The 27,133-nt window shown below is 35.6% G+C and overlaps 2 protein-coding genes across 2 annotated transcripts in view; both read left to right on the plus strand.

Annotated features, from left to right (window-relative positions):
- The first annotated feature begins 9,624 nt into the window (after positions 1 to 9,624).
- LOC113063110 (cbp/p300-interacting transactivator 2-like) lies at positions 9,625 to 12,018 on the plus strand. Its single transcript, XM_026233285.1, has 2 exons — positions 9,625 to 9,825; positions 10,020 to 12,018. Exon 2 carries the CDS (start codon positions 10,024 to 10,026, stop codon positions 10,684 to 10,686), a length of 663 nt encoding a protein of 220 aa, XP_026089070.1. The 5' UTR covers positions 9,625 to 9,825; positions 10,020 to 10,023; the 3' UTR covers positions 10,687 to 12,018.
- Positions 12,019 to 19,547: 7,529 nt separating this feature from the next.
- The window catches only part of LOC113062689 (beta-taxilin-like), a 20,147-nt gene continuing 12,561 nt past the window's right edge, over positions 19,548 to 27,133 (plus strand). The window contains 4 exon segments of the mRNA XM_026232667.1: positions 19,548 to 19,710; positions 21,508 to 21,793; positions 23,484 to 23,575; positions 24,098 to 24,268. Coding sequence (XP_026088452.1) covers positions 21,511 to 21,793; positions 23,484 to 23,575; positions 24,098 to 24,268 — 546 coding nt within the window. The 5' untranslated portion in view covers positions 19,548 to 19,710; positions 21,508 to 21,510.

Below are 27,133 nucleotides of genomic sequence, written 5' to 3' on the forward strand. Positions count from 1 at the left end.
TGTGCTAGTTTAAATAAAGCCTGCAGGAAACTGCAGTCTTGATTAATATTAGAGGCAACTACTGGACATTTTTCAAACTTCTAATATTTTTAAGAAAAACTTTTGAGCCCATAACAAATGAATGCGTGATTTCAGCTCTGTGTAAGTTACAACTGCATGATGCAGGCATTAAAAAATATCACAGGTCATGTTTACACTTAGTATTAAATCTATCTCGGTTAATCCAATTGCAAGATTTCTTTGATTTCTTGAGTATATACCTCGATTACAATGTCAGTGTGTTACTACTTATTTTAAAGTGCACTTTTATCTCAGTGTTACACTGCAGTTTAATTCCAGAAATAAATCTGTTTTTGAACAAATCATTTGAGTCAATGGTTCAATGGTCCATTCATAAAGATAGTAACTTGCTTCATTTCTAAATGAATCAGCCATATTGAACAAATCATTTGAATGAATATACAATTAATCACTCATTAAGATCCCCACCCCCAACCAAATGTTTTTTTTTATTAGTAGTAGGGCTGTGCAAAATTGAATGTGATGATCATGCGCACACGTCACTTATACCTGTTTTGTGATTAGTAGTAAATTCCCATCACGTGCTTTCAGATGTAGTGGCATTTAATACACAGAGCCATAGTTCACTGAAAAGCTACGAAATACCGATTATGAACGCATTATTGTGTAGCTTGTCAGTGAACTACAGCCCTGAGTATTAAATGCCGCACCAACTGAAATCAAGTGATGGAGATTTACTACTAATCACAAAACTGCCTTTATTGACGAGATGTGCATGATCTTCGTATTCGAATACTTGTAAGTCCCTAACTAGCAGTTATTGGAAAAAAGTCCCAAAAAAGAAATTGAGATCTCATTTTTGTTAATATTGCACACATCGACTAGCAAATGTTCACCCGATGTAAACTGCTTGTTTTACAGATCAATTTCATTGCAACAAAAGGAAGTGCAATACTCATGTTTCAATTCTCACTTCAGTAAGTCTCAAAAATATATTCCAGTTAATTGAGACAGCAGAAAACTGTTTTACAGCTTCGCCTGAGGAAACTGCAGTGAGTGGAATGTAACTAGTGACTCAAATAAGCAGGTCATGCAAATAAAGCCAGATTAAATCTATATTCAACATCAGACACGGTATCTAAACTGCTAAAGCAGGCCTGCCCTGACCTCACAGACAAGCTGGAAACAACAACAACACTTGCAACTCCATAAATCAATGGGAACCTTGATGAACTGTGGAGGCGTAATTGTTGCAAAAGTTGCCTCATGCCTCAGCACTTTCTAATTGACTGAACTTATCTCCACATCTGCCATGCGTACACACACACCACTTAAAAGGCTAAATGAATTGATTTATGGCGACTTTGTCGAAAATTGGCTCCAAAGTCTGTAAACATCCTGTCTTTGCAGAATGAACAAAAGTAGGTTTGAGAACCTGGTCTGCCTTCCCACTATGGGATGGCTGAAATATGGCGATCACATACACACATTCCTGCTGCAGTCCATCGGAATCATCATTTGGACCACCTTGAAGCAGCTTGTTCAATGGAAAAGACTGAAAAAAAAACCTTTTGGATGTGCAACATGTACCATGACAACCAGACTGACATAAAAGGAAATCGCACACAGAGGAATTAACTAGCAGTTTAGACAAATAATCCATGACACCCAGTCATAAAGAACATAAAAATAAGATCAAGAAAACTTTTTAATACATGGGAATGACTTCAAAATAATGGCATGACCACATGAAATGTGTCATTGTCAAATGTATTCTGTTCTAGAAAAACTGTGCTGGTAAATTGCTTTGCACATCAGTGTAAATCAATACACTTGGATGACACTGTAGATGAATCATTTGAGAATATTGACAGACCTTTCAAGCAATGACAGAGGCAATGCATGGCATGCCCTCTCTAATGTGATATCAGAATCTCATAGGGGATTTCAAATGAACAGTCCAACCTTCAATACACACAAATGTGACTTACAGTTGAACAGTTCATTAACAACAACCAGTGGTCACATTTGTACAAGAAAATGACATGTTTACTTATGCTTATGAAAACTTAATCCTTAACATTTGAAACCTTTCTACTCAAAGGTATATATGGGAATTAATCAGTTTACTAGCTAGGGCCACAAAAATGCTTTTTAACTTTCATTTAAAATTTAAAGAAGTTCTACTTTTAACTATATACTGTGACGTTGGCTATTTTTTTTAGGTTAACAGACAAAAAGTGAACAACTGAAAAGCTGACGACTTAGCAAATATGTTTGTCATGTTGAAAAAAGAGCTTGTGAAGGTATGCATTAGAATCTTAAGCATGCAAATATCATAATTCTTTATGTAGTACTTTCTCCTACACATGCAAGCTAAAAATTTGACTCATAATTGCCATTTACACAGTTGGCTAGCTTTAATATACATGCAATATATCCAATATATATAGCTAATAGGTATGTGAAAGAAAGTAAGAAAGAAAGAAAGAAAGAAAGAATACACTTGTCTAAGTAAATTAGAGAGTGGAGAGTGAAGAAATGGGTCAATGTCTATTCCACTGACAGACATTCATTCATACCATTAAAGAAATGCCAGACATTAAGTGGAAAAAGGCAGGCTGATACATGATTAATGCACTAGAGCTCACTGCCCCCCCCCCCCAAAAAATCTTTATTTTCACCTTCATTTGACCCGCTTATATGTTAAACTATAAGTTATATTATGAAATACTGATATTTTCATTTGTTGCTATAGCTGTGCACTATTCATCTATCTATTTATGGCTACAATCATATTCATCAATGGCAAAACAAACTTATTTACCATTGCAATAAATAGTAAATTTACAATGAGATGACTAACATGAAGGGTCAACACATCATAACCAGATTAAATCCAGCAAAAATCTTAATAAATAAATCTGGGGTGGGGGGGGGTTATAATACAGGGAAATCAAAACCATTTACATCTGCCAAATTTTGTTTTCAATTAGATTTGTATTAATGAATTAATTACTGTGTCCACAAGGTAACATTAACATTTAGTTACAGCAGATGAAGATATCATGGTACTTTAATAGATACCATATCGTTTCCGTTTGATATTTACCTGCCACTTAGACCGAATGAAAGTTGTTTACCTTGAAATATCCATTTCAAAGACATTCTGAAGGTATGCTGACTTACGAATGGCTTCTGTTTCCCACAGATGTTCTTTGGTGAGTGCGTAATTGTAAATGCGATTATTAATTACATCAACACAGTTTACATTAAATTATATTTATACCATTGTTTAATACAACTGCATGCTGTTTTTTGTATGAAAATAAACAAGCTAAGAAAAATCTAACTGAAAAACTTTTAGTGCTTTTCTATAGTATTAAGTCTCATTTATGTTAACTATACATCAGATTGGTTTCTTTTTTAAATTGGGCCTAAAAAACAAATATGAATGAAATTACAATGTTATACTTAAATTAAAATAGTAGGAAAAACCCTTAAGACAACATGCATCTTAAGCATGCAGAATAACATACCGTATTTTTCCGACTATAAGGCGCACCTGAGTATAAGTCACATCAGTCCAAAATATGTCTTGATGAGGAAAAAAACACATATAAGTCCATAGTTCATTTCTCTCGGTTCATGTCAAATTAATTTTGATAAATAAGTTGCACCTGACTATAAGTCGCAGGACCAGCCAAACTATGAAAAAAAGACTTATAGTCTGGAAAATACGGTAAGTGGACTTTGAACGATTAATTGCTGCTTTGATCATGAAGTAATTGTGTCATCCATTATTGTAATCGCAATTCGAAATTCAATTAACTGTGCAGCCCTAGATCCAAAGTCGCAAAAATACTCAAAACTACATACAGTTGTTTTAATTTACTTCAAAGATTACCATGGTTCATGTAAAATAAAGTAATGTTACTATTATGATACTATTGTGTTACTGTTTTGCTACACTTGTGTTGCATGGTGTTTACCTTCAGAGTCGTTCACACAAGATGCACTGGCTAGCATTCACAACGTAATAAAATCTACAACGCTGGAAAACGACATAGTGCAGGTTTAGATTCGATGGATGTTCGATGTTGTTAAATTATAAATATCACTGTTTACGTACTTTTAGAATATATATATATATATATATATATATATATATATATATATATATATATATATATATATATATATATATATGTATATATATATATATATATATATATGAAGTTTCTGTGGCTGGCAGGCTTGTAGTTGATTCCCATATAAGTCTATGATGAGATATGCAAATCCCACCTTTATATGAACTCTAAACGAGACATTGAGGTATCATTTATTCATCTTTATCATCTATATAAAATAAATGTTCATGATTGAGTCATTGCAGGATAAATATTGCAGGCCAGTTCCCTCACAGTGCTGGCCTTGTGCCAATTCTATAAAATGTAACCAGCTTTTGCCCTTTGAGTAAACAGAAGAGGGGTTTACTGTACTTTTACTATAATGCTCTGTCTTGTGAAAACATTGCTACATGGAGAAAGTAGTCCAGAGAGTTGTCTGCTTCTTTAGTTCACTGGCCAAATACTGCTGAAATGGAGTAAATAAAACTTTTTATTTCCTCCATAACTAAAACTGATTTTTATATATATAGTGAAAGCTGACACTACGTCTGCAGTTTTGCAAATGATAATACAAACAATTGATTCACACAGTCCCAACCTAAAAGGAAGAAGTGAACTTCTGTTTTACAAATCAAATTTAAAAGGGTTCAATGAATCTAAATTAATTTAGAAATGAATGAATCGATAGACACAAATGATTAATAATGCTACATTATTTTAATTTAGTACTTTATTGAGTTTAATATACAGTACATTGAAGACTGAATTCAAGACATGTTACTTTTTATATTTATATGTTTATGTTTACATATCTGATGACATCTAAAAATACATAAACAGCCAGGTTATTGAAATGGTCAAAGCTTAAATCAAAGTCGGGTTAGAGGTTTTATGTTGGGTGCTAAAAGATACTCAGCTAATTTAATCTCTTCAAGTCTACCTAATCAACATGCTAAATGTTTGTACATGCATGACTGTTCACATGCACAGTGAAGTAAAAACAACAGAGACGGAAAGTGATTCAGAGTGGTTTTGAGATAAGGAACACATGGGTGTTACATGTGCTGCTGTTATGCTTTCAGTTTTCAGTTGTTATTTAACTTGTCGTTATCATTCAGACACAAGAATAGCTAGATTTTTATTGACAGTTCCAGATCTTAAAAGTGTAAATTGGAAGCATGTAACAGTACAATGCTCCACGTGACCCAGGTAAAAACAGTGCTACAAGGTGCTCTGGGGTGAGAAATTATTTGAGGTTCTATATCAACTCATTTATTTGTGCAGTAAAAGTCTTCTTAGCTTATATGGTCTAATTGTGATGATCTCCACTGAAGAGAGGAAAAGATGTTAGACATTAGATATTTTATTTTTATTAACATGAAATAAATATCCTCAGTATCCTTCAAATTAAACCTCAACATCATGGAGTATAGCACAGGGAACAATTTATCTGTAATTTATTGTCCATAATAAACCCAGTTCTCTCAAATAAAATCATATGGCCCCTGACGGTTTTATTGGTTACAAAGCACAAAAGGGATATTAAAGAATATATTTTTTACACCATGTCTTATGTAAGAAAGTGTTGTTGTTTTTCTTTCTAATGTTAAAGCACTAAATTAGATCCAATGCACCAAACAGAAAAAGTCTATTGAAATAATAAAAGAGCATGTTGCTTTTAAAAAAAAAGCTCCCAAATCAATGAGTATCTTCTTGTGACACAACTGTGCATTAGGTTTCGAACATAAGGCTTAGAGGGTGTAAAGCTCATTAGTTAGTTTCCCTACTGAGGCGGATTCAGGCATGACTTTGGGATTAAACGGCTTTTGGAATGCTATTGTCTAAGCAGCCTCTAAAACTGAAGGAACACAAATGGGTCCAGGTCTTTCTATGTGTACAAACTCTAAAGATACAGAACTTGTTCTTGTTTGAGAGTATTAGGAGAGTGTCTAAAAATTAATGAACTAGTTTATTAATCAGTTCTTGATTATGCTTGTCTATTTATAGATATTTCATTAAACACTGACTTCATACCTCTGACTTTCAAACAGTGTGTCATTTTAGATCCTGTAGTGAAATATTTGAGATATTTTCATGCAAAAGCTATGCTTTCAATTAGCTCCTGTAGTGCATCATGCCATATTTCAATATTTGTGTGTGTGTGTGTGTGTTATTTTTACACTGAAATATTAAAACCAATAAGTGAGTTTGACTACAAATGTAAACATAAAATTGCACTGTACATTAAATATATTATAATATGTTTAATTATTTAAAAATTGCCCACATATTTTAAATTAAGTTTGGTTTTTGGCCTTTCGTATTGAAAACTTCTGCAGAGCAATATGAGGTTATGAGCCTTTCCCAAAAGTACATTGGTCACATTCACACATCACACGCTACAAAACATTTCAAACATGCATGCAAGTAATGATGGCCACAATAGGATTAATTGATGACCTTGTTAATGGGCCCATTAAACAAATGATCGTATCAACCAACGGTGATGATTTCTTGTAAACACGTATACATTATAATTGAATTGGAATGGCTTGTGTTTAGTGTTGAGATGTTTAAAATGCATGAAGCTCTGATCAACATTGCAAATTATTTTGACATTATTACCAGGCTGTTGCATTTAAAACAGGTGTTGTTTTATGTTTATCTTTCACAAAAAAACTTTTTTACTTGCTTATCCCCTCCATCTATTAAGGGCAGCATCTATATCGAGACTCACAATGAGATCATTTTTAGAGGTAATTTTCTAAAATAATAATTTACAAACTTGTAGCTGAATGGCAAGAAGTGTAATTTTTTTCACTTTTCCATAGAAAGGTTTTAAGAGCATTATGCATCTGACACAATTACACACGATAACATAAATCTCTAAGGTTAGGTTTGTTTACTTGATTTCTTGAGATCAAACCTACTGTCAACTGTCTCTCAGCAGGCATATTGGTCTGGACGTGCAAAACGTGAAGATTCTTTGGCAGCAGCGCACACAGATTCTTCTTATCAGCACTACTGGGATTTAATGGCTGCTCTTTTTCCTTGTCTTGTTTTATGCTCTTAAATTTGACTGTGGACAAAACTGACACTTTGCATTAGTGTTCAAGTTACAGTGTAAACATTAAACAAATACTAATGATTGCAAATTATAACTTACAAATTAAATTATGTTTTTTTACTTAGAAATTTTTTTACTTTTGCTCTGTAAGCCCTTTTTATTTTAGAGATGCATATTATTGCAAGTGTTGGTATAAATTACATGTGAATAAAAAATGTGTGACATGGGCACTGCAGTGTAAAGTGTCACCAACCCTGTTTATCTCAATCAGTGTATGGTGTTAATGGATGTTCGAGCACGCACACTGCCTTTAAAACCCGGTGAAACGTGATTCCATGTTTTGCTCACTCTTACCGTGAACAGAAATAGCCGCAATGAGGTAATGTGTGGAGCGGTGTTGCTCCATGCGCGCAGAAGGCGATTGGTTGAGCGCTTCAGCTCCACGTTTTGCACGAGCCCAGATCCAGACTTTTACGGCAAGCCATTTTAACATTTATCCATTATACGTGCTAGTGTCCATTTTTTTTTGTGACTAGTCAATATTTTTCAATTACTAGTACACTGTAATATATTTTCGAAGTTGTAAATAAAACAAAGATTATTGTAGCATGTTTTACAATAAAAAATGCAGCTTTTGTTAAAAATTGTCTGTTTGTTCAGTGTGTCGCTAGCATTTATTTGTAATTTCTTTTGTTGAGTTTAATTTACTTCTACACCATTTTTTTCAGTGTAAATAATAGTAGTAGTTTTTTTTACTAGTAACTTAGATACTAGAAAGGTCTACTAGTAATCTATACTTATTTAATATACTGAACAAAATTATAAATGCAACACGTTTGTTTTTGCCCTCTTTTTTTATGAGTTGAACTCAAAGATCTAAGACTTTTTAAGTTGATCAGGTTGTTGTATGTGGTCAGTAAAATGTTGGTCCACTCCTCTTCAATGGCTGTGCGAAGTTGCTGGATATTAGCAGGAATCCACAGCATCCCAAAACTGCTCAATGGGTGACATGTCCAGTAAGTATGCTGGCCATGCAAGAACTGGGATGTTTTTGGCTTCCAGGAATGGTGTACAGATCCTTGCAACATGGGGCTGTCATGTGATGTCATCACAGTAACTATGTGCATTTAAAATGCAATCAATAAAATGCACCTGTGTTTGTTGTCCATAACATACGCCTGCCCATACTATAACCCCACCGCCACCATGAGCCAATCAATCCACAACGTTGACATCAGTAAACCACTAACCAACATGACGCCATACACGCTGTCTGCCATCTGCCCTGTACAATGAAAACCAGGATTCATACATGAAGAGAACACCTCTCCAAAGTGCTAGACACCATCGAATGTGACCATTTGCCTAGTCGGTTATGATGGCAAACTGCAGTCAGGTCGACACCCCGATGAGAATGACGAACATGCAGATGAGCTTCCCTTAGATTGTTTCTGACAGTTTGTACAGAACTTCTTTGGTTATGCAAACCAATTGTTGCAGCAGCTGTCCGACTTTTGGAGACAGCTAAAGGCAGAGAAATGAACATTCAATACACTGGCTTTGTTGGACATTCCTGCAGTCAGCAAGCCAATTGCACGCTCTGTCAAAACTTGCAACATCTGTGGCATTGTGCTGTGTGATAAAATTGCACATTTTAGAGTGGCCTTTTATTGTGGCCAGCCTAAGGCACACCTCTGCAATGATCATGCTGTCTAATCAGCATCTTGATATGCCACACATGTGAGGTGGATGGATTATCTTGGCAAATGAGAAGTGCTCACTAACACAGATTTAGAAAGATTTGTAAACAATATTTGAGAGAAATAAGCCTTTTGCTTTTTTCTTTGTCATATTTAAGGGGTGTTTGTGACACCATTTTACTAAAAACTAAAAACTTTTAGTTTTTACTAAAAACTAAAAACTGAAATAATAACTTTTTATTTGTGTTTGCCATTTATTTACACGACAACAGCACTTTGGCTGCCTGAAAATGCAAACATTTGAAAACAGGTTTCAAAGTTCAAGTTTCTGAAACCGATACCATTATTGTCTCTATGTAACCTACAAAAATGCGAAATTGTGAAAATGTATATATATATATATATATATATATATATATATATATATATATATATATATATATATATATATATATATATATATGTATTTTTTTTTTATTTATTTTTTTTTAGTGTAGGAATATTGGAACAACTATCTATTATAAAACAGATTCAAGGAAAAGGGAAAATTTAAGAACTACCCCCAGGGGACTATTACAAATAAAGCTGGTATTTTCAAAGTAGTTTGGATGAATAGACTACATGATAATACCGCTTGCCACAGGCGTGAATGTAGTCAGATTGAAGGTTGGCTTTGCTCCGCCCCTGGCTTGATTGTATATGAGTGCTGACCGAGAAGCATGCAGCAGTTTTTCGTAATGTTTTTGAGGCGGAGGCTGGGGCTTAATGCGGTCCGTATTTGGAGAGCATACGCTTTTTATTGACTTGGATTAGGAGGCACTGTGAACTATTTCATCTTTGGGATTGTCAGTTACTTTTTGCTGTTGTCGTCTGCGGTGCGACGCACTCAGCCGATTCAAGCAGAGAGGTAAAGGTTACAAAGTTTTAGCCTGCTTGTGAATGTTGATGACACATTTAGACGCGTGCGTGTTTAATCGTGCATATTATAAACAAGCTCCGCATGTTGCACTATATAAACCAAATCCCTGTGCCTTCTGACGATTTATTTACACTATATGTTTACGCAAATTGCCATATTAACTTTTGTAAACTGTTTTTCAGTGGAATGGCAGACCGCATGATGGCAATGAACCATGGACGTTTCCCAGATGCAGTGAATGGGCATCAACACTCCGCGCGCAGGATAGGAATGGGACAGTTTTCCAACGCGCTTCCACAGCAGCAGCATTATAACGTTAACATGGGAGATCACATGCATTACGCGGGAGGGAATGTAAACGCAAACCACGGGATCCGGCATTCCATGGTCTCTGGGAATAATATAAACGGAGGGATCCCCAATGGTAACTTGCCTGCCCGATTTAACTCCCAGTTTGTCGGACAAGGGCAGCAGCTCGCTGCCAGTATGCAGTTGCAGAAGCTCAATACGCCTTACTACGGTCACCACACGCATCCTTCCCATCATCACCATTACATGCACGAAATGCACCCCACCAGTCACCAGTTAAACGGGACAGCACAACAGTTCCGAGACAGTAACGTTAAGCAGACTGGGGTTCCTCTGCCCGGCCACCACATGCCTGCAGCAATGCTGCCCCCCAACGTTATCGACACGGATTTTATTGATGAGGAGGTCTTGATGTCACTGGTGATAGAAATGGGCTTGGACCGAATAAAGGAGCTGCCAGAGCTCTGGCTGGGACAGAATGAGTTTGATTTCATGACAGATTTCGTTTGTAAGCAACAGCCCAGTCGAGTAAGCTGTTAATCTCAGCTTTGTCCTTTTTTATGAGACTGATATTACTGGTGTGTTTTCCTAGGTCCATAAACTAGAGGGTTCCCACAGTCCTGAATGTATCAGGGAATTTCAAAAGTTAATTTTTAGGCCTGAAAAAGTGTTGGAGATTAATTACAATTAAAAAAGCCATGGACATTTGTGTAGTCAATATCAAATTTCCAGATATGCTGACATATACCAATGACCAAAAAAAAAAAAGAATGCGATTTCTATATTTTGAAAAATACTCCACGTCACACATGACAGGAGAAGGGTGGAATCCTGTAAATTGATTAGTCAGGTGTGGGAACCCTGAAATCTGAATGATGAGCCCACAAAACATGGAAGTACCATTCAAGAGTAAACATTCATCAGCTGATTCATGCCATTAGGTAACAGAAATTGATTTGTTTTGCATGAGGATGGTTTGGACACCCAAGAGTCATGCTATAAGTCACATACACAGAGGCTGGAGAGTGAGAAATGCACGGAAATCCCAGACAACTCAAGAATATCTTTTCAGTATTAATGTAGCAGAAAAAAAAAAATTAAAAAATCATGTTTTGCTTTTTCAGACACTTTTAATATGAGACCTCCAGTGGTATCAGATGTCAGTGAATGCATATTCTAAATAGTGTTGGTGGTTATGTGACATGATTGTAGATAATAGTGTGTAATTGTCTCAATCAGCAATGTAATATACACTTTAGTGGCCATATTTACCAGACTCCTGTGCTGCTCAGAGATTCACTGAACTGTGAGCAAATGCTTCAAGTTGTTCTCTCCACCCTTTCTACATCTACTCAGGCCCATGTTGCCTCCATGATGCTTGTGTGTATATCAGAGCCTAAAACATATACGGAAATTATATGAATGTGAGCAAGAGTGTGCATTCGCCTGCTTCTCTCTATATGTGCTTACATCGAGTACAGCGTATCGAAAAGTCCAAGAAAAGGCATTCCGATCCTGAATGTCATAGTCTGGAATGTTTTAAAAGAAGGGAATGTGGAAATATCCCAACACAGAAGAGTTTCATCTTCACCCGTTTTGAAAAATAGATAGACCACTGTGCTTATTATAGTATGCGGTACATGGCAATACTACTGTGTTGAGGCTTTCTAGGAAAGTTTGACAGTATTTTTGTATATTTTTAGAAAAAAAATGTTAATTTATTTTAATTTGCCAACATGAATAAAGCAGAAGAGGCTCATTACTGAAATCAATGCCCTGTTCTTTTGGGTGTCAGCATCATTTACGATTCCAAATTGTAATTATGATGTTCTATTCATGTCAGTTTTACAATTAAAGTTCTGTTCTAATCAACATAATACAGTGTTTTTGTTTTAACATTATAAATCTGTTTATACATTGCAACAATATTGTTTTCAAGCTAATTGGTTTTATTTGATTTGTTAATTCTACAATTAATTTACATTTAAGCTATTCATTTAAGTTAAGCTTTTATTTGGCGAAGAATGTCCTTTTATAGTCCCCTTTTTAAATGAAGTAATATGACATGTCATATGACACTTTGGCCAGCTTGTCCATTTCTAGTTCTGGTAGAAAATGTGCACATTTAAAAGGCTCACTGTAGATGTGTATTAAAATGCAAGACCAAGTGCTGGATAAAGCGTCCAGTTTCACTGCATGCATAATTATCATGCAAATAGGTAGCATTCAGCAGAGTTTGTCCTGCAGTGAAATTGAAGCTTCTCAGAGTTGACAGCTTACTAGTGCCAAGAGCAGTCTAAAAAAACCCATCAAGAGCTGACAGAGTGAGCATTAGCATAATTCGGAATTCAGGATATACAGACGTGGGAAATAAGAGCTTATCCTCATCCAGAACTGTATTTAACAATGATTTCAAATGTTCTTCTGGAGTTATATGTAACAAAAATGTGATAAATTTCTTGATTTATATGGATTCATTTTACGCCTCCTTTATGACCTTTTTGTATCTTCTAAGTTTTGGTTACCTGGACATTCAGTGAAGGAACATAAAACTGTCAGGTTTCTTTAAAAAAAATATTTTATTTTTTGTTTGAAGATATTTTAACCAAAATCGTATGGGTTTGGAATGACACGAGGCTTAGTAAATGATGTTTTTATATTTTTGGAGTAAACTATCCCCTTAAGAGCAAGAACGTACATTTTCTACTGGCCAATATATATATATATACTCTTGTTAACCTGTTAAATGTGAAGCAGACCTTCCGTTAAAGAGCCTGTGAAATCAAACTGTGTGTGCTTGATGGCTAACTTCTCAAGTTCCTTCATACATTAGTTCTTGCAAAGGCAATTATTCAGAGCTCCATTATGTATCCATTACAGCAAGTTAATTTGAAAAGAATTTTAAACACCGCTTATATCAATAATTGAGACTAATAAAAGGGAAATGTCAAAAGACTCCCTGATGAATATTGCAGAGAATATGCAGGCACACGCTCTTCCTCAAGGTCTGCTGTCCTTCAGATTTTTGGCAGAGCTTCAAATTCTGTCACCTAATTCAGAATTAAGTAAAAAAAAAAAAAGAGAGAGAGACAGACTCATGGAAATAGAGGAGAATTAAAACCATCTTATTGGCAATGAGAGAAATTACATTTACAGAACAGGGCAGAGAAATAAAAATGGTAATTATGGAAATGCATCACTATTAAAAAAGGAGGAATGTCAGTGCAATGCCAAATGTCTTCAATAAGAAATCCATCCAATAATTTGACTGTGTCAGATACTCTGCTCACAAATTTAATGAATGATTGCATTTAATCAATGATCTGTAGCATACGAATTTAAATCATTATATTCATATTTCACACTGATAGAGACACTAAAACTTTAAAGAGAGTAAAACGTCATAGTACTGAAGTTGCCTTGCTCGAGGAGATCTTTGCACATGGGACTAAAATGCCTGTAAATGTCATGTGACTAATTACACTGTAACATGGGAACACACACAGCCTCAGTCGTATCACTAAGGGCTTGAAATGCGAAAGGCTGCATTTACATGAAAATACATGATTTAAAAATATAAATTTCTTGAAAAAATAATTGGTAGTCTCCTATTATAAAAAATATTTCATTAATTACACGTTTAAAATTTTGGGTTCAGCAAGACCTTTTCCCTTTTTTAAAGAAACAAATACTTTTATTCAGCAAGAATGCATTAATTTGATCGGAAATGATAATAAAGACATTTATAATGTTACAAAATAAATGCTGTTCTTTTCAATTTGTTTACCATCAAAAAATGCAAGAGTTTCCATCAAAATATTAAGCAACTGTTTGCAACACTGATAGATGTTTCTTGAGCACCAAGTCACAGTTTTACCATCAATATTGCTGTATTTTGTTTTGGATCAAATAATGGCAAACTTAGTAATTGGTTATTGTTATATATTTTATTGCCCAAAAAAACTTTAATCAGAATACATTGCTTTTTTTAAATGGCAATTAACCAAATGGTATAGTTATAACATCTACCAGCAGGGAGTATCTAGACCATGTTAGTAACCTGTCAAAACTTTGACCTTTTTCTCTTGATCATGTTCTTAAATATTATTTCTGGTGTGAAATAATCACTTAAATCTTTATTTGGTATATCAATCATCCTACTAATACAGTCCTGACACTAAATCAGTGTGTAGAACATTCAATAAACAGGCAAACGCTACATGACACTGATCTGGATTGTGATATTTTTTAATATACTAAGTGTGATCCATTATAACAGTCTGTCAATGGAGGTTCTGCCCTGCTGCTCAGAGGTGAGTTTCACAACATCATGTTTTTACAGCTTAATGCTCTGCAGATGCTGTCACTGCACTGCATGAAAGAGCATTGGACACTTACATGGTCCCATCAACATATCCATTAACACGACACTGCTATGAGTGATAACACCATTTTAGGGGCTAAAGAGGTATTTTTTATTTAATAAGGTTACATAGCCATTGCTGCTGTTGATGTCTTCCTCTAAGATGTGTAATTGCTCCTTTTTGCTTTCTTAAATAAGCACTCTTGTTGGAGAGTAATTCTTTTTCCCATTTGCTTTTCCTAAAGGAAATAGTGCTTGTGAGCCAGCAAAATAGGGAAGATTTTTAGTGAAATGATCAAGAAAAGAAGAAAAAAGCGAAAGAGGAATAGACCCAGTTGACATCACACATGAAAGAAAAATCTCTATGATATTTCATTTATTCATTAATATATTCCTGGTCAGTAGTGGGATTAAATTGAGAGCAAACTGAGGCTATCTTAACCCAATTAATCTCACATCTGTCTCCATCTAGTGTTGAGAAGTCACACATTGCCTCAAAGTTTGTGACCAAACCAGAGTTGAACATCAGAGATTTGTCATTGTCATTAAAATTAGCTCAAGATGTTATGTCAACAATTGTTTCATTTAAGTTTTTCTCCTAAAAGGTTTTCAAAGTTTAAATAAAGTCCGGTTAAAGCAATATTAAATGTGTTTGACACACCACAGAAAAATGTGTTTTTAACCACCCAGCCAAAGTAAAAAAAAAAAAAGAAAGTAAAATAAGGTATCGAAATCTTGAAAAATTAAGCAGTATTCTCTGCGCTCAAATGCAGGGGGCGTGTCCGCTGGTGGTGCTGAAACCACGCCCACTCGCGGGAAAACTGCCATCTCTCTCAACTCTCAAATGCAAATAAATTTAATCAAACGAGACTGAGCTGTTTTGTAAATTATCGCAACCAGGTGTTATGCATTTATGTGACATAGGCATAGCTAGAAAACTGTAGGCTGTAGTAACTAACAGCAATGACAGTAACTCGCTATAGGGCTTGGGCGCCGAGTTGCATTCTGGGACGTGGCGGTCCTGCTGGTAGTCTCGCGAAATGTAAACATACAGCAAGTCGAACGAGAAGAAGCAGAGTTGGGAGAAAGAGAAAAGATGGTAAAATCGCGAAAAAGTTGTGGGATTTAAAGGGATACACAAAATAGGGATGTCAGGGACCGGTATGTGCACAAAATCGACACTATTAACGGTTTGGATCCATATGAAATTCCCAACAAAGAGTGGATCACCGACGATTACTTGCTGCCGCACTTTGGCATTACAGATATCCTCGACTACATTGTTTATTTTATGAGCACCTACACTTCAGACCAGTCCATGAGACACACATCCAGCGATTACTCAGTTGAGTTTTCTTGAATCTTGTGTTTGAATGTTTTAGACTCTTTTGAATGTTTAAATTGGTAAGGCTTACAAACACGTGCAAATGATAAGCTTTGGTGACGATGCGCAGCAGTGTCCAATCTGCTGTCCTGAGCATCTTTTAGGCTGGCCTCAGTCAGTCGGTTGAGATCACGGAGGAGGCCCCCCCCTTAGCCGTGAAGCCCCTATGATCGTCACCACCTTTCATCCCACTAGCGACGGACCTGGGTCTCACTGTACTTTGATGACACACACACCAATCAGTCTGCGCAGCACTACTTCAAGTTGAACACACCTCTTATTACAGTGTTAGGGGAGGGGCCATGCTCTGTGGCTTCACTACGTCATCGAATCATGATTTTAGCCGTGCCCAAAATATCCTTAACACGTAAATGCTGAAAAACTGTCTAATGATCTTACTTAACAATTAAGTACTACATAGTTCACAGTCTTTGTAACATGTTTCAGCGATGCATTTCTAACATGTATAATGTGTTTAGAAACAATTCTCAGAATTGACTTTACTCAAATTTTAAGCAAATTTATGGAAACTATTAACGATTCGACTTATTCACAAAGAGCTTTCATTTTTAAACGAATCAACGTTTTTGTACGATCGAGCACAATCACGACAGATTTTTTTTCACAAAACAGCTCAATAAACAATAAATTAAAGTTGAGTAACTTACATATTAGACACGATCTTTGAAAGTTTGACAGTAGGCTACTACCTTGTCTTCTCTGCTAAGCTAATGAAACTAAAGCCTACCCAAAAAAATAAAGACACAGTAGAATTTCAATCTTTGAATGAATCAGTAGAATGATTTTAAAAATAACTCATTCATAAAACAGTCTCTTGTTGCCTCCTATTGGAGTAACCGAATGATACAGTCCAGTTGAACTGCTACTAATATAAACACTATTGAAATGCTACTTCAAACATCGAAACTAACTGATAGCCTAACACTGAAATAAAATAGGCCTATAACTGAAACTCCAAGTCTCCATAAAATATTAAACTTCAGTTTATAAGTAAAATGTCGAGATCCAGGTTTTTTGTTGTTGTTGTTTGTACATTACCGCATTCCTTTGCTCTTACAGGACGGGTGCAAATTGCAATGAAGTCACGCAGAGGGATGTTGATTGTTATAATTGCCTTCACTGTGGGAATGTTGGTTGTGCTCATAACAGTCAGCGCTGAGCACCCCTGTGCTTTCTAGTCTCTGTAACTGTGAATCCAGACACCTCCTCCAGCCTGCATTGCAAGGAGACACGGTAGCCGACAAACAAGTCAGTCACATACAATGTCTGGAGAGCTGCTGGATTGTGTCTCCCTGAGAGCGTGAGGAGAAATTCTCTCTGTTAGCTACACGCATGTGTGACACATCACCCATCAAATGCTGCTCCATCTCTGCCCTGAGAATAAAACACAAGCTAAAAAAATTATAATAAGATATTCACATTTCTCAGAGAAATGTATTTCACTTCCATTTTTCATTGAAAATGTGTATTCACAATTAATTTGCATAATCAGAGTTCTCCGATATGTATTAAAAAAACTGATATTTTTTTTATAAATATGTAAAAAAAAAAAAGACATTTTAATTTAAATCAATATCATTTATATGTGTATTATTGAGTATTCTTGCCATTTTTTATGATGTTGCTGTTATATATGTCTTAATATACTATGAAGTTTTCCTTCTCAAGTAAATTCCTCTTTATTTAAAAGATAGTTAGATATTTTGTGACAGTTTAGAAAAGTAAATATGATTCAAATAACCATCTCATTTGAATTTTTTACCATCTGGTATCAACTTTAACAACAAATCTGCGATCTAAAAATGACAAATGGCAGAAATTTTTGAATATAGCAATTCTCTTTATCAACCATTAAATACAATGTCTGATGGAGTAAATTATATGCAGGATATGTTGACATTCTAAGGATTAGAGTTCTTTTGACAGCACCTGGAGAAAAGGGAGAGACGTGTACATCTTACTTAATTTGAATGCATGACTCAGCAGCTCATTTAGACGAGCCCTCAAGCCAAAAATAAATACAAATGGAGCAAGATTCTGTTGTGACTTTTTCAAAAGAGCTAGTCCTTTGCCACGGAAAACAGGAAATGAGCAGTTCGGAGAAGTATCATTCATTCTTACCAGCTCATCTGTGCCTATGTACGCAAAATGTACAAGCCCAGAAACATTGGCCGAGTCCTTGTCTCTCCAGCTCTCTAAAATGCTGACAGTTGCGGCGAAATACAACTCAAGGTTAAAGAGACATATATCATAACACCCAAGCACGAGACTCTCAAAGAACAAGGACGTTACAATCATTAATTGAAATGCAGGTGCTGAGGGAAATAATTAAGCCTGGAGCCAGTGTCAGAATCATTTCGATCTGGTGATTAAAAAGATTCCCTCCTCAAAGCCAAAGAGGGTGAGGATTATCAGAGAGATGACCTGCAGTAAAGTCTATAGCCCACCACCCTTTACAAATCCTTAACATGACCCTCCAACAGTTTAGATTCATTTGTGCTTTTAGTAAGCACTATTGCAAATAGCAAAGTAATGATTCTAATGCCCAAATTTGCTTATATCAGTGCATAAAAATGCTCTACATAGGCCATACATTAAAGACCCCATGATATTGTTTGATGAATAGGTGGGTACATTCTTAAAAATAAAGGTGCTTCAAAAGGTTCTTCAAGCTATGCCATAAAATAACCTTTTAGTCAAAGTCGTATGTCATTGTGAAGCACCTTTATTTTTAAGAGTGTATCCGTGTTTCAGTTGCATGCCAGTATTTTTAAATATTTAGAAATGTGCAGACAAAAACGCTGTTATGGAGTGAGTTGCAATGATGCTAATCACTTCACAACTCTCCATTTGCATGATTTGAAGCGATTAGAGTGCAATTGACTGGAATTATGGTGGACAAATGTGATAATAAATGCTAACAGGGGCTGTGAAAACCCAGGATTAAGCAGATTGTTACAAGAAATTAGTCCTTAGGCATTCAGTACACAAGTCAATAACTGTAAACGCTGCTCAGATTTGCATGTTAACCCTATAAAGCAAAGTGTATTATATTTAATATGGAAATTTCTATGGGTTCTAAGTTATGAATATAATCAAAACTGATGTAAAACCTGTTGTACACAATCTACTAAATGCCTTCCATCATCAGACTAAGAGTAACCTCCAACGTCCTGACAACTGATATTTAACATGTATTTTGTGTAAGCAGTCTGCTATACTGTTATAAATATCTCGTAGATTATATTACAAGCTATCTGAGACTTTTTTCCTCTTTAAGTATGCACCCAATATATTCTCATTAATACAAAAAAAAAAAGACGGAAACTTTTGATTTTCTTGTAGATTTTGTCTAAAGGTTTAATAAACTCTTCCATTTAAAAAATCCGACAATCATTTAATTTATCAAGCTTTAAAAAAAAAATTTAATAAAAAAACATATAATTTTACTTCTAACCAACTTCCAGTTCTAAATCAGAATGAATTTTGGATTAGTATATCTGATAACTATCTATAATAACAAGTATGAAGCCTTTCAAAGGATACTACAAAATTAGCTCCTCAGCTGTCTTCCTGAAAAGCCTAGAAAGATCTTGACGGGCCGATTCATTCAGAGTGTTTGGACAACGCTTCCATTGGTGTTCCAGTGGAGGTTATTTTAAGGGGCTCATGCTGTCAGCTGTTGTCTTAAGTCCTTTTGGAGCCTCCTCACCTCTCTTTTTCACTCTGATAAAACTGTGGACTGGCTGGTTCATTGTCCTCCTTTTCTATTTGAACCCGAACAGACACGTGTAAGGTAAGTCCTGAGCTGTCCTATTTTATTTAACTTTAGTTGATGTTGAGCTGATTGTCCCCATTGTGTCTTTGAGAAACTTGGTTGGATTTATTTGACCGTACGTTTTGTTTCAGTAATTATAGCATGGTTTCATTATTATGAATAAGTAAAAAGCACCAATGTGCTACACTCTTAGCTTTGTTTAGATGTAAATGCAAATGTTTAAAATAGTCACAGTTTTTTCCACTTTGCATAAAACTGCTTCCATTGACATCAGAGTCTACGTGGCTAGAATAAGAAATAGCTTGTCCATATTTAGAGGGTCCAAAAATAGCATGTGGCTTCACAACAGGTGTCATGTTGCTAAACGAAGAGGGGTAGGTGCATGCACATGCATGGGTTTGGAATGGGGGATATAATTTTAACCTGATAAGCAACAGAGCTGGGACATAAACAACCTCTGGAATCTCAGAGTTCATTCCACATGAAATCAGCTCTGTAGAGTTGAAGGGCTTCAGGCCTGGCGCTATCAGTGACACATCAGTTTTAGAGGCTCTGCCACTGCGATTTGTGCTATTTTCTCTGCACCCTGTCCTTTAGCCTTCTGTGTCACAAGCTGTTTGTTGTCTCTCTTCAAATGTCCACCAGACATGTAGGCAGCTTAGAGATCAGATGTGACTAAAAATGTTAAAGAATGTATCTAACTGCCACTAAGTAGATCTGTATCTACTCTGTCCCCACAAGGATAGTAAAACCAGTCAGTTTTGACCTTGTGGGGACATTATTATTTTTTTGTCCCCATGAGGAAAACCGCTTATAAATCATGCAGAATTAAGTTGTCTGAAAATCTAAAAATGCAGGTTTGGGTTAGGGTTAGGGTAAAGGAAAAATAAGATACAGTTTGTACAATATAAAAACCACTATGTAATGTCCCCATAAAACATGGAAACCCAATGTGTGTGTATAAATACATTAAAAAGTTTGGGGTCAATAAAACAATTAATTAATAACTACATTAATTTTGTTTTGAAAGAATCTTGAAAAAATATATCAGGTTCCACAAAGAATATTAAGCAGCAAAACTGTATTGAAAATGTATTATAATAAGAAATGGTCCATTAGTAGTAAATCAACATATTAGAATGGTTTATAAAGGATCATGTGACACTGAAAATTCAGCTTTGCCATTATAGGATTAAATTACGTTTATAAAATATATTAACCAGAAAACAGTTGAATTTAAACAGAATTAAATAAACATATTTATAAATATTAACAAAATATCACTACACAACCATATCAGTACATGTCAAATTCGAAACAAGACAGGTAGATAAATAGAACTTATTAAATTGGCCATCGTTATTGTATAGACTATTACTTCACATTTCCCTTCAGTTATTTCCAATTCTCAGTTTTAAGTTTCTCCAATTATTTGCTTTTCAAGGCCATTTCTCTATTATCCATATAATTTCTGCCGAAGGCAAACACATTAATCAAATTTTCTTTAATTTCCCCAAATTTAAAGTCCCATTTCTTACAAACAACCTCATGCATTTCAAACATACATTCCTTATGCAAAAACGGCCAAAAGCCATCCATCTTCACTTTAGTGGCTGGTGATTTCAGGGAGTCATATCAAACCTCTCAACAAGTAATGCATAAGCACTTCAAATTAATTTCAACAATCTCATTTCAGCATCAAGCTAAGAGTGTAATCAAGCAATTGGCTGTTCTACCTCTGCTAATCAATCTGCTTTCTTATGAAGTACTTTTATGATATATTTAACTTGTTTTTGTTTTGTTTTGTTTTTTCAGCATATGATGGAGGGCATTGACCAGACCTCTGAGAACACCAATGAACAAGTCAATGACCCTGAGGAGCAGCCAGTGGACCCCATGGAGGACTTCAGCCGGCAGCTAGAGGATATAATCAACACGTATGGAGTGGCATCGACCCTGATGCAGGAGCAGATCTCCATCCTGGAGTCTGAGGAGAAAAAGGAAGAGGAGGCAAAGGCTGATGAAGAAGCTGACCCACAAGAATCTGGTGCCAGTCCAGAGAAGGAACAAAAGGCTGATAAGAAACTCCTCAAGGGCCTGGGTGAGCAATCTGCCTTTCTTCTGTTCATTTGATAAACAGAGAAAACGTCTTAAGATCAAACAGACTAACTAAAAAACTAAGCCTCACAAAGAGAATTTTCATTTTGCTCAACATCATAAAAGGTCCCCTAGTATTGCCAAATCACTCAATAATTGGTTAAGAAATTACATGGGCCATTCTTTGAAATAGGTGCCATTAAGTTTGGAAACCACATAAATAATAAGTTACAATGTGCCATATCAAGTTAATCAAAAATACATCATAAAACTCTTCTATTTTAATTTATTTCAAAAATAATTCCAGTGATGGTCTTCATTGTCATATGAACCTTCAGAAATCATTCTAATATGTCCATTTGGAGCACTTTTTTATTTATTAATTATTATCAGTGTTGAAAGCAGCAGTGCTTAATATTTTTTATATATAACAATGTATACATCATTTATAGGATTCACTGATAAATAGAAAGTCCAAAATTAATAATTTGAAATAGATTTTGTTGTAACGTAGTCTTCACTGTCATATTTGATCCGTTTTAATGTGTCATAAAATAGTTTGAGAAAAAATCTCACTTACCTCAAACACTTGAACAGAAATGTAAGACTGAGTGACATGAATGTCATCCATTATCTTAAATGACCCACAGAGCAGAGATTTCAGTGAGAAAACTGATTACTGTTTTATGTTTGAAAAATAATGCCATATGCAGCACCTCTCAATCGCACAGATGGAGCCATATACAGTGATTGGGTTTTTCTATCAGCAGGATGGTCGAGTGCCATGAGCGTAGTAATCAACTGTCTGGAAAATGTCCATTCTCAAGAAAAGAATACTCTAAAGCACACTTCACCATCAAAATGCAGACAGCTATAGTGCTTGACTTAGTTTTCTGACACACTCTGGGCTTAAAGGAAAATTTCACACAAGAATTCACTCATCATTTGCTTGCCCTCATGTTGTTGCAAACCTGTATGACTTTACTTTGTGGAACACGAAAAGAGAAGATATGAATAATGTATTGGTCACTCAATTCAGTTTAGTTACAATGAAGGGGTATTAAAGTTTTTTACTAAGGGTGCAAGCTAAATATCGGCCAATAATAAATGCAACAAAAAACAAAAAAGTACCATAAATTTATTATAAAACATCAGAAAAGTGCTCTTCAGTTCAAGGCTTCTGGGGTCTTATAAATAGCCTCGTGTAAGAATAATTACAGATTGGGCTGGTAGACACAGCAATGAGTCAATGAGTTGAACTGAAAAACTGGACGAGTCTGATTTGTGAACTAAATAATGAATAAAACATTACTTTTCAGTTTGTTCCTTACAAAAGCTGTCTTAAGTCTTCTGAAGACTTGGAATATAGCACAGAAATGTTATGAACTACTTCTACAGTGCATTTTCTGCTTGTTTTTTATAATAGTTTTTTGGAGATTTATATAAAATAAAATACAACTAATAAGGCTTTGAAGGATAAATAATGACAGTGTTTTCATTTCTGGGTAAGTGTCTTGTGCTTTATTTGCTTCTCTCAACCATTTTATCATAGTAAACACTATCATGCTGTGATTTCACCACTCCTCCCATTGATTTACTTTAAAGCTTGCGTGCAGAACTCTCCCTTGTGCGATTTTTCTCATCTTCTTTATCTTCTCGTTCTCTGATCTGAACGGAAAACGCTTGTCTCGTAGGTAAAGAAGCCGCATCCTTATTGCAAAGCCTGAACAAGCTCGGCTCTCCAGAAGAGAAAGTGGAAATGGTGTTGAAGAAATACACTGAGCTGGTGAGTATCCAGACCCATGAGAGAACGCCGCTCTCTGAGCAGTTTTCACTATCGGCAACAACGATGCATGGAGGACAGTTAAGAGGAAACAAACAGAACAAACTGGATTGACACTGAGAGAAAATAAACTAATGCCTGGTGTGATGTAAAGAGTGGTTTCACTGATACTGCAATGACTTAAATATTCAACGCCCTGGGCTGAATATGCAAGTCTGAACTTAAGGCCATATGCCACACAAGAAAGTCACAACAATCTCTTCAATATGAGAATACAGAGATAATGACAGGGACACACAGAAAAAAGCTTAAAAATGACGGAATTCTCCCAGTTTTGACAAAACCAAATCTTATTCTCAGAAATAATCCAAGGGCCTTGAAAACTGGGAAAGTCTGTATCCCGTCATTCCTAAATCCTCTTGAGGACAACCAGGCAGACATTATCTAAAGCAGCTTTAGAGCAGTCAGAGGTGTATAAGATCAGGTGTGGATCACACCTTTGTGTGTTTTGTGCATATGGGGCAGGTGGAGGAACACAGGACTGAGAAGAAACAGCTGGAGCAGCTTCAGCAGAGACAGGGTCTTCTGGTCAAGCAGAGAGATCAGCTTCAGTTCGAGCACAGTCGTGCCATTCTGGCCCGCAGCAAGCTGGAGATGCTCTGCAGAGAGCTTCAGAGACATAACAGGACACTGAAGGTGAGAACATGATCTACTGACAGTTTGAGAGAATTTAGAAACATCCAGCAACTGTATCTTGGTAGGTTTATTTTCATGTATTTATGAAAAAATATATACTTAATTTATTTTGTCTGAATTCTGTTTTTAAAATAGTTATGCCTATTTTCTTATGCCGTTCAAATGTTTGGGGTCAGTTAGGAGCCAGCTGTTCTTTTTACATTTCTATTCATCAAAAAAGTATAATGACTTCCACAAAAATATTATGATTTCAACATTGAAAATAATAAAAAATATTTTATGAGCACCATATAAGCACACTTCAGTGACACTTAAACCTGGAGTAAAAGATATTTATAAAAATTACATATATTAAAATTGTAATAATATTTCACAGTTGTATTATTTGACTGTATTTCAGTCAAATTAAAAGTGCAATGTGTAATATTTACAACGCTCTATTTACAGAAATGCAATATAATATATGTATACAAAACTATGTTGTGTTTATTACATTAGTTTAGCTATTTCTATATAAATACACTGCGGGTCCCCTTACATGTAAGTCGCACTATGTTTCTACAATAGCCTATAAACGGACAAACTGCTCTACAGAGCGCATTTCCAAACTTCCTATCACTACTTTAAAAAGCACCTATTATGGCATTTAAAATGTTCCAAATATTGTTTTAGAAGTGCCCAACAACAGTTTTGCATGCATGCAATGACAAAAAAGACTTTAGTTTTCTAATAATATGCATTTATTTTTACCTGTTTTGATAGCGATTCTCAAATGATTTGTTTAGTGATTCACTTTTCAAAACCCTGCCTTTACGTGACGTTAGCGAGTATAGACCAGAGTTCATATTGTAAAAGCACAATCAGTCTTTGTTTGCGTTAACTCGATGCATAAACATAACGTTTTTACCAAAAATAAATGCAGTAACGTTATGTTACTACGAGGTATGACTCTATTCTTAAAGAAAACTCAGAAAACAACAACAAACAATTCACATATCTCAATACAATTGTCATTGAAGACCTAGAAGCTAAACGGTGCTTACACAACAAACCAAACAATTATTAAGCATGCTACATAAAACATAAAAGCAACAATTATTAATAACACTTACAGGTTGTGATACGGAGGAGGAAGCTGATGCAAATACACTTGGAACTGAATCTTCCTTCAATATCAGCCGGCTCGCGAATCCAAGTTTGATTGCATTTAAGTTGGTAAAGCAATCGTCTTCAAAATGGCATGAACAAAGCACAAGGTTCGGACTATACTTATGTGGTACAGTTTTATATATGAATTGTAGCCACTTAGTCTTCAAATGCTCATCCTTGGGCAGATGAAAAAAGTTTGCTTTTGAGTCACACTTCAGAACACACTTCGTCGCCATGATGTTTTCTAGTTTTCACCATAGACAGTAAAAGAAATGGACACAGCGACCCCATTGGAACTCAACTGAGACAATTGAAGCCCATTTTTAGCGTTTTTTAGCACTTCCGTTTCTGACGCGCAGACTCAAACGAAGCTTGACGACGTCAGCAACCTGTCTGACAGATTTAAATCTTCTAGTAGCTGTGCACGCAAACTGCCATCGTTAATCTTACAGAGACGGCGAGCTTGAGCAGGGAGTTCTTTGGCGTGAGTGAGCAGGAGTAAGTATTCTGATTAATTATTTTGTATAGTATTTTAAAATGTAACGCCAGTACGCCATATTAAGTTAATTGCCTGCGAGCTTCTCCTCCTGTCTGTACGGTAATGTGACAGAGAGACGAGTGGTTATGACGCAATCAATAGCCTATTTTTTACAAAAACTGTTTATACGGGGCCATAATGTAACATAGAAGGCATAGGAGCCCTTTATACATTGTTGTGTATCTTTAGAAATAATTAATGGACAAATGGAGTCTTTAAACACCTCAGATGTAAAGTTATTCGCTGTCAAAGTGACGCCAAAATGAATGGGAGTCAATGGGAATGCTAACGCAAGTGAAGTTCTGCTACAAGATGGCGGCACCCAGCCGACTTCAACTTCCGGTCGACTTCCTTGCCGCCTGGTTTTCACTGGCGTCTTGGAGCGCAATAAGTGGGCGTATCGTATTCCAATAACTTGACAAGTTGATGTCATCTGGTCAGAGAAAAAGCTTCAGTTTTCTAATGATTTATAAAAATCACTCAGAGTCGACTCTTACTTTTGAAAGACAACAACTTTATATACAGTGCACTGTCATATTTCAAACTTTGCAGGATGTTTTTGTTCACTTAGATCTATGTAACACTCCCCCCACCTACAATTCCTGCCGGCCCGAGACTCAAACTCACAACCCTTCGATTGCAAGTCCGACTTTCTAACCATTAGGCCACGACTTCTCCGACGTAGTAAGTTTGTTGTTCTTGTGAATAAAACACTGACACAATGATGAACAAGTACATTAACATTAACAATAACATCGATTTCTTGAATAAAGTAAATATAATACCTTAATTTACCTTTGTAAAGAAATCTCATTGCTCTCTGCTGTTTTTAACAAAGCCATCTTTACCTGTGTCGGCCACCGTAGCTTCTTTAAAGGGAGGAGTGAGCGGGGGACTGAGCCATTGGTTGCAATTCGCAACCTCACCACTAGATGCTAAAATCTACACATTGTACCTTCAACGTCGCCTTTGAAAGTATAAGATAAATCTTTCAAAAACATAAAAAAAACCGTACTGACCCCAGACTTTAGAACAGTAGTCTGATGACGCAAATAAAAATGCTAAATTGCAACAACATTTTCATATATATAGGCTACCTATATATATTGCAACAACATTTTCATATATATATATATATATATATATATATATATATATATATATATATATATATATAT

The sequence above is a fragment of the Carassius auratus genome, chromosome 45, assembly GCF_003368295.1.
Source record: "Carassius auratus strain Wakin chromosome 45, ASM336829v1, whole genome shotgun sequence".
NCBI classification, from domain to species: Eukaryota; Metazoa; Chordata; class Actinopteri; order Cypriniformes; family Cyprinidae; genus Carassius; species Carassius auratus.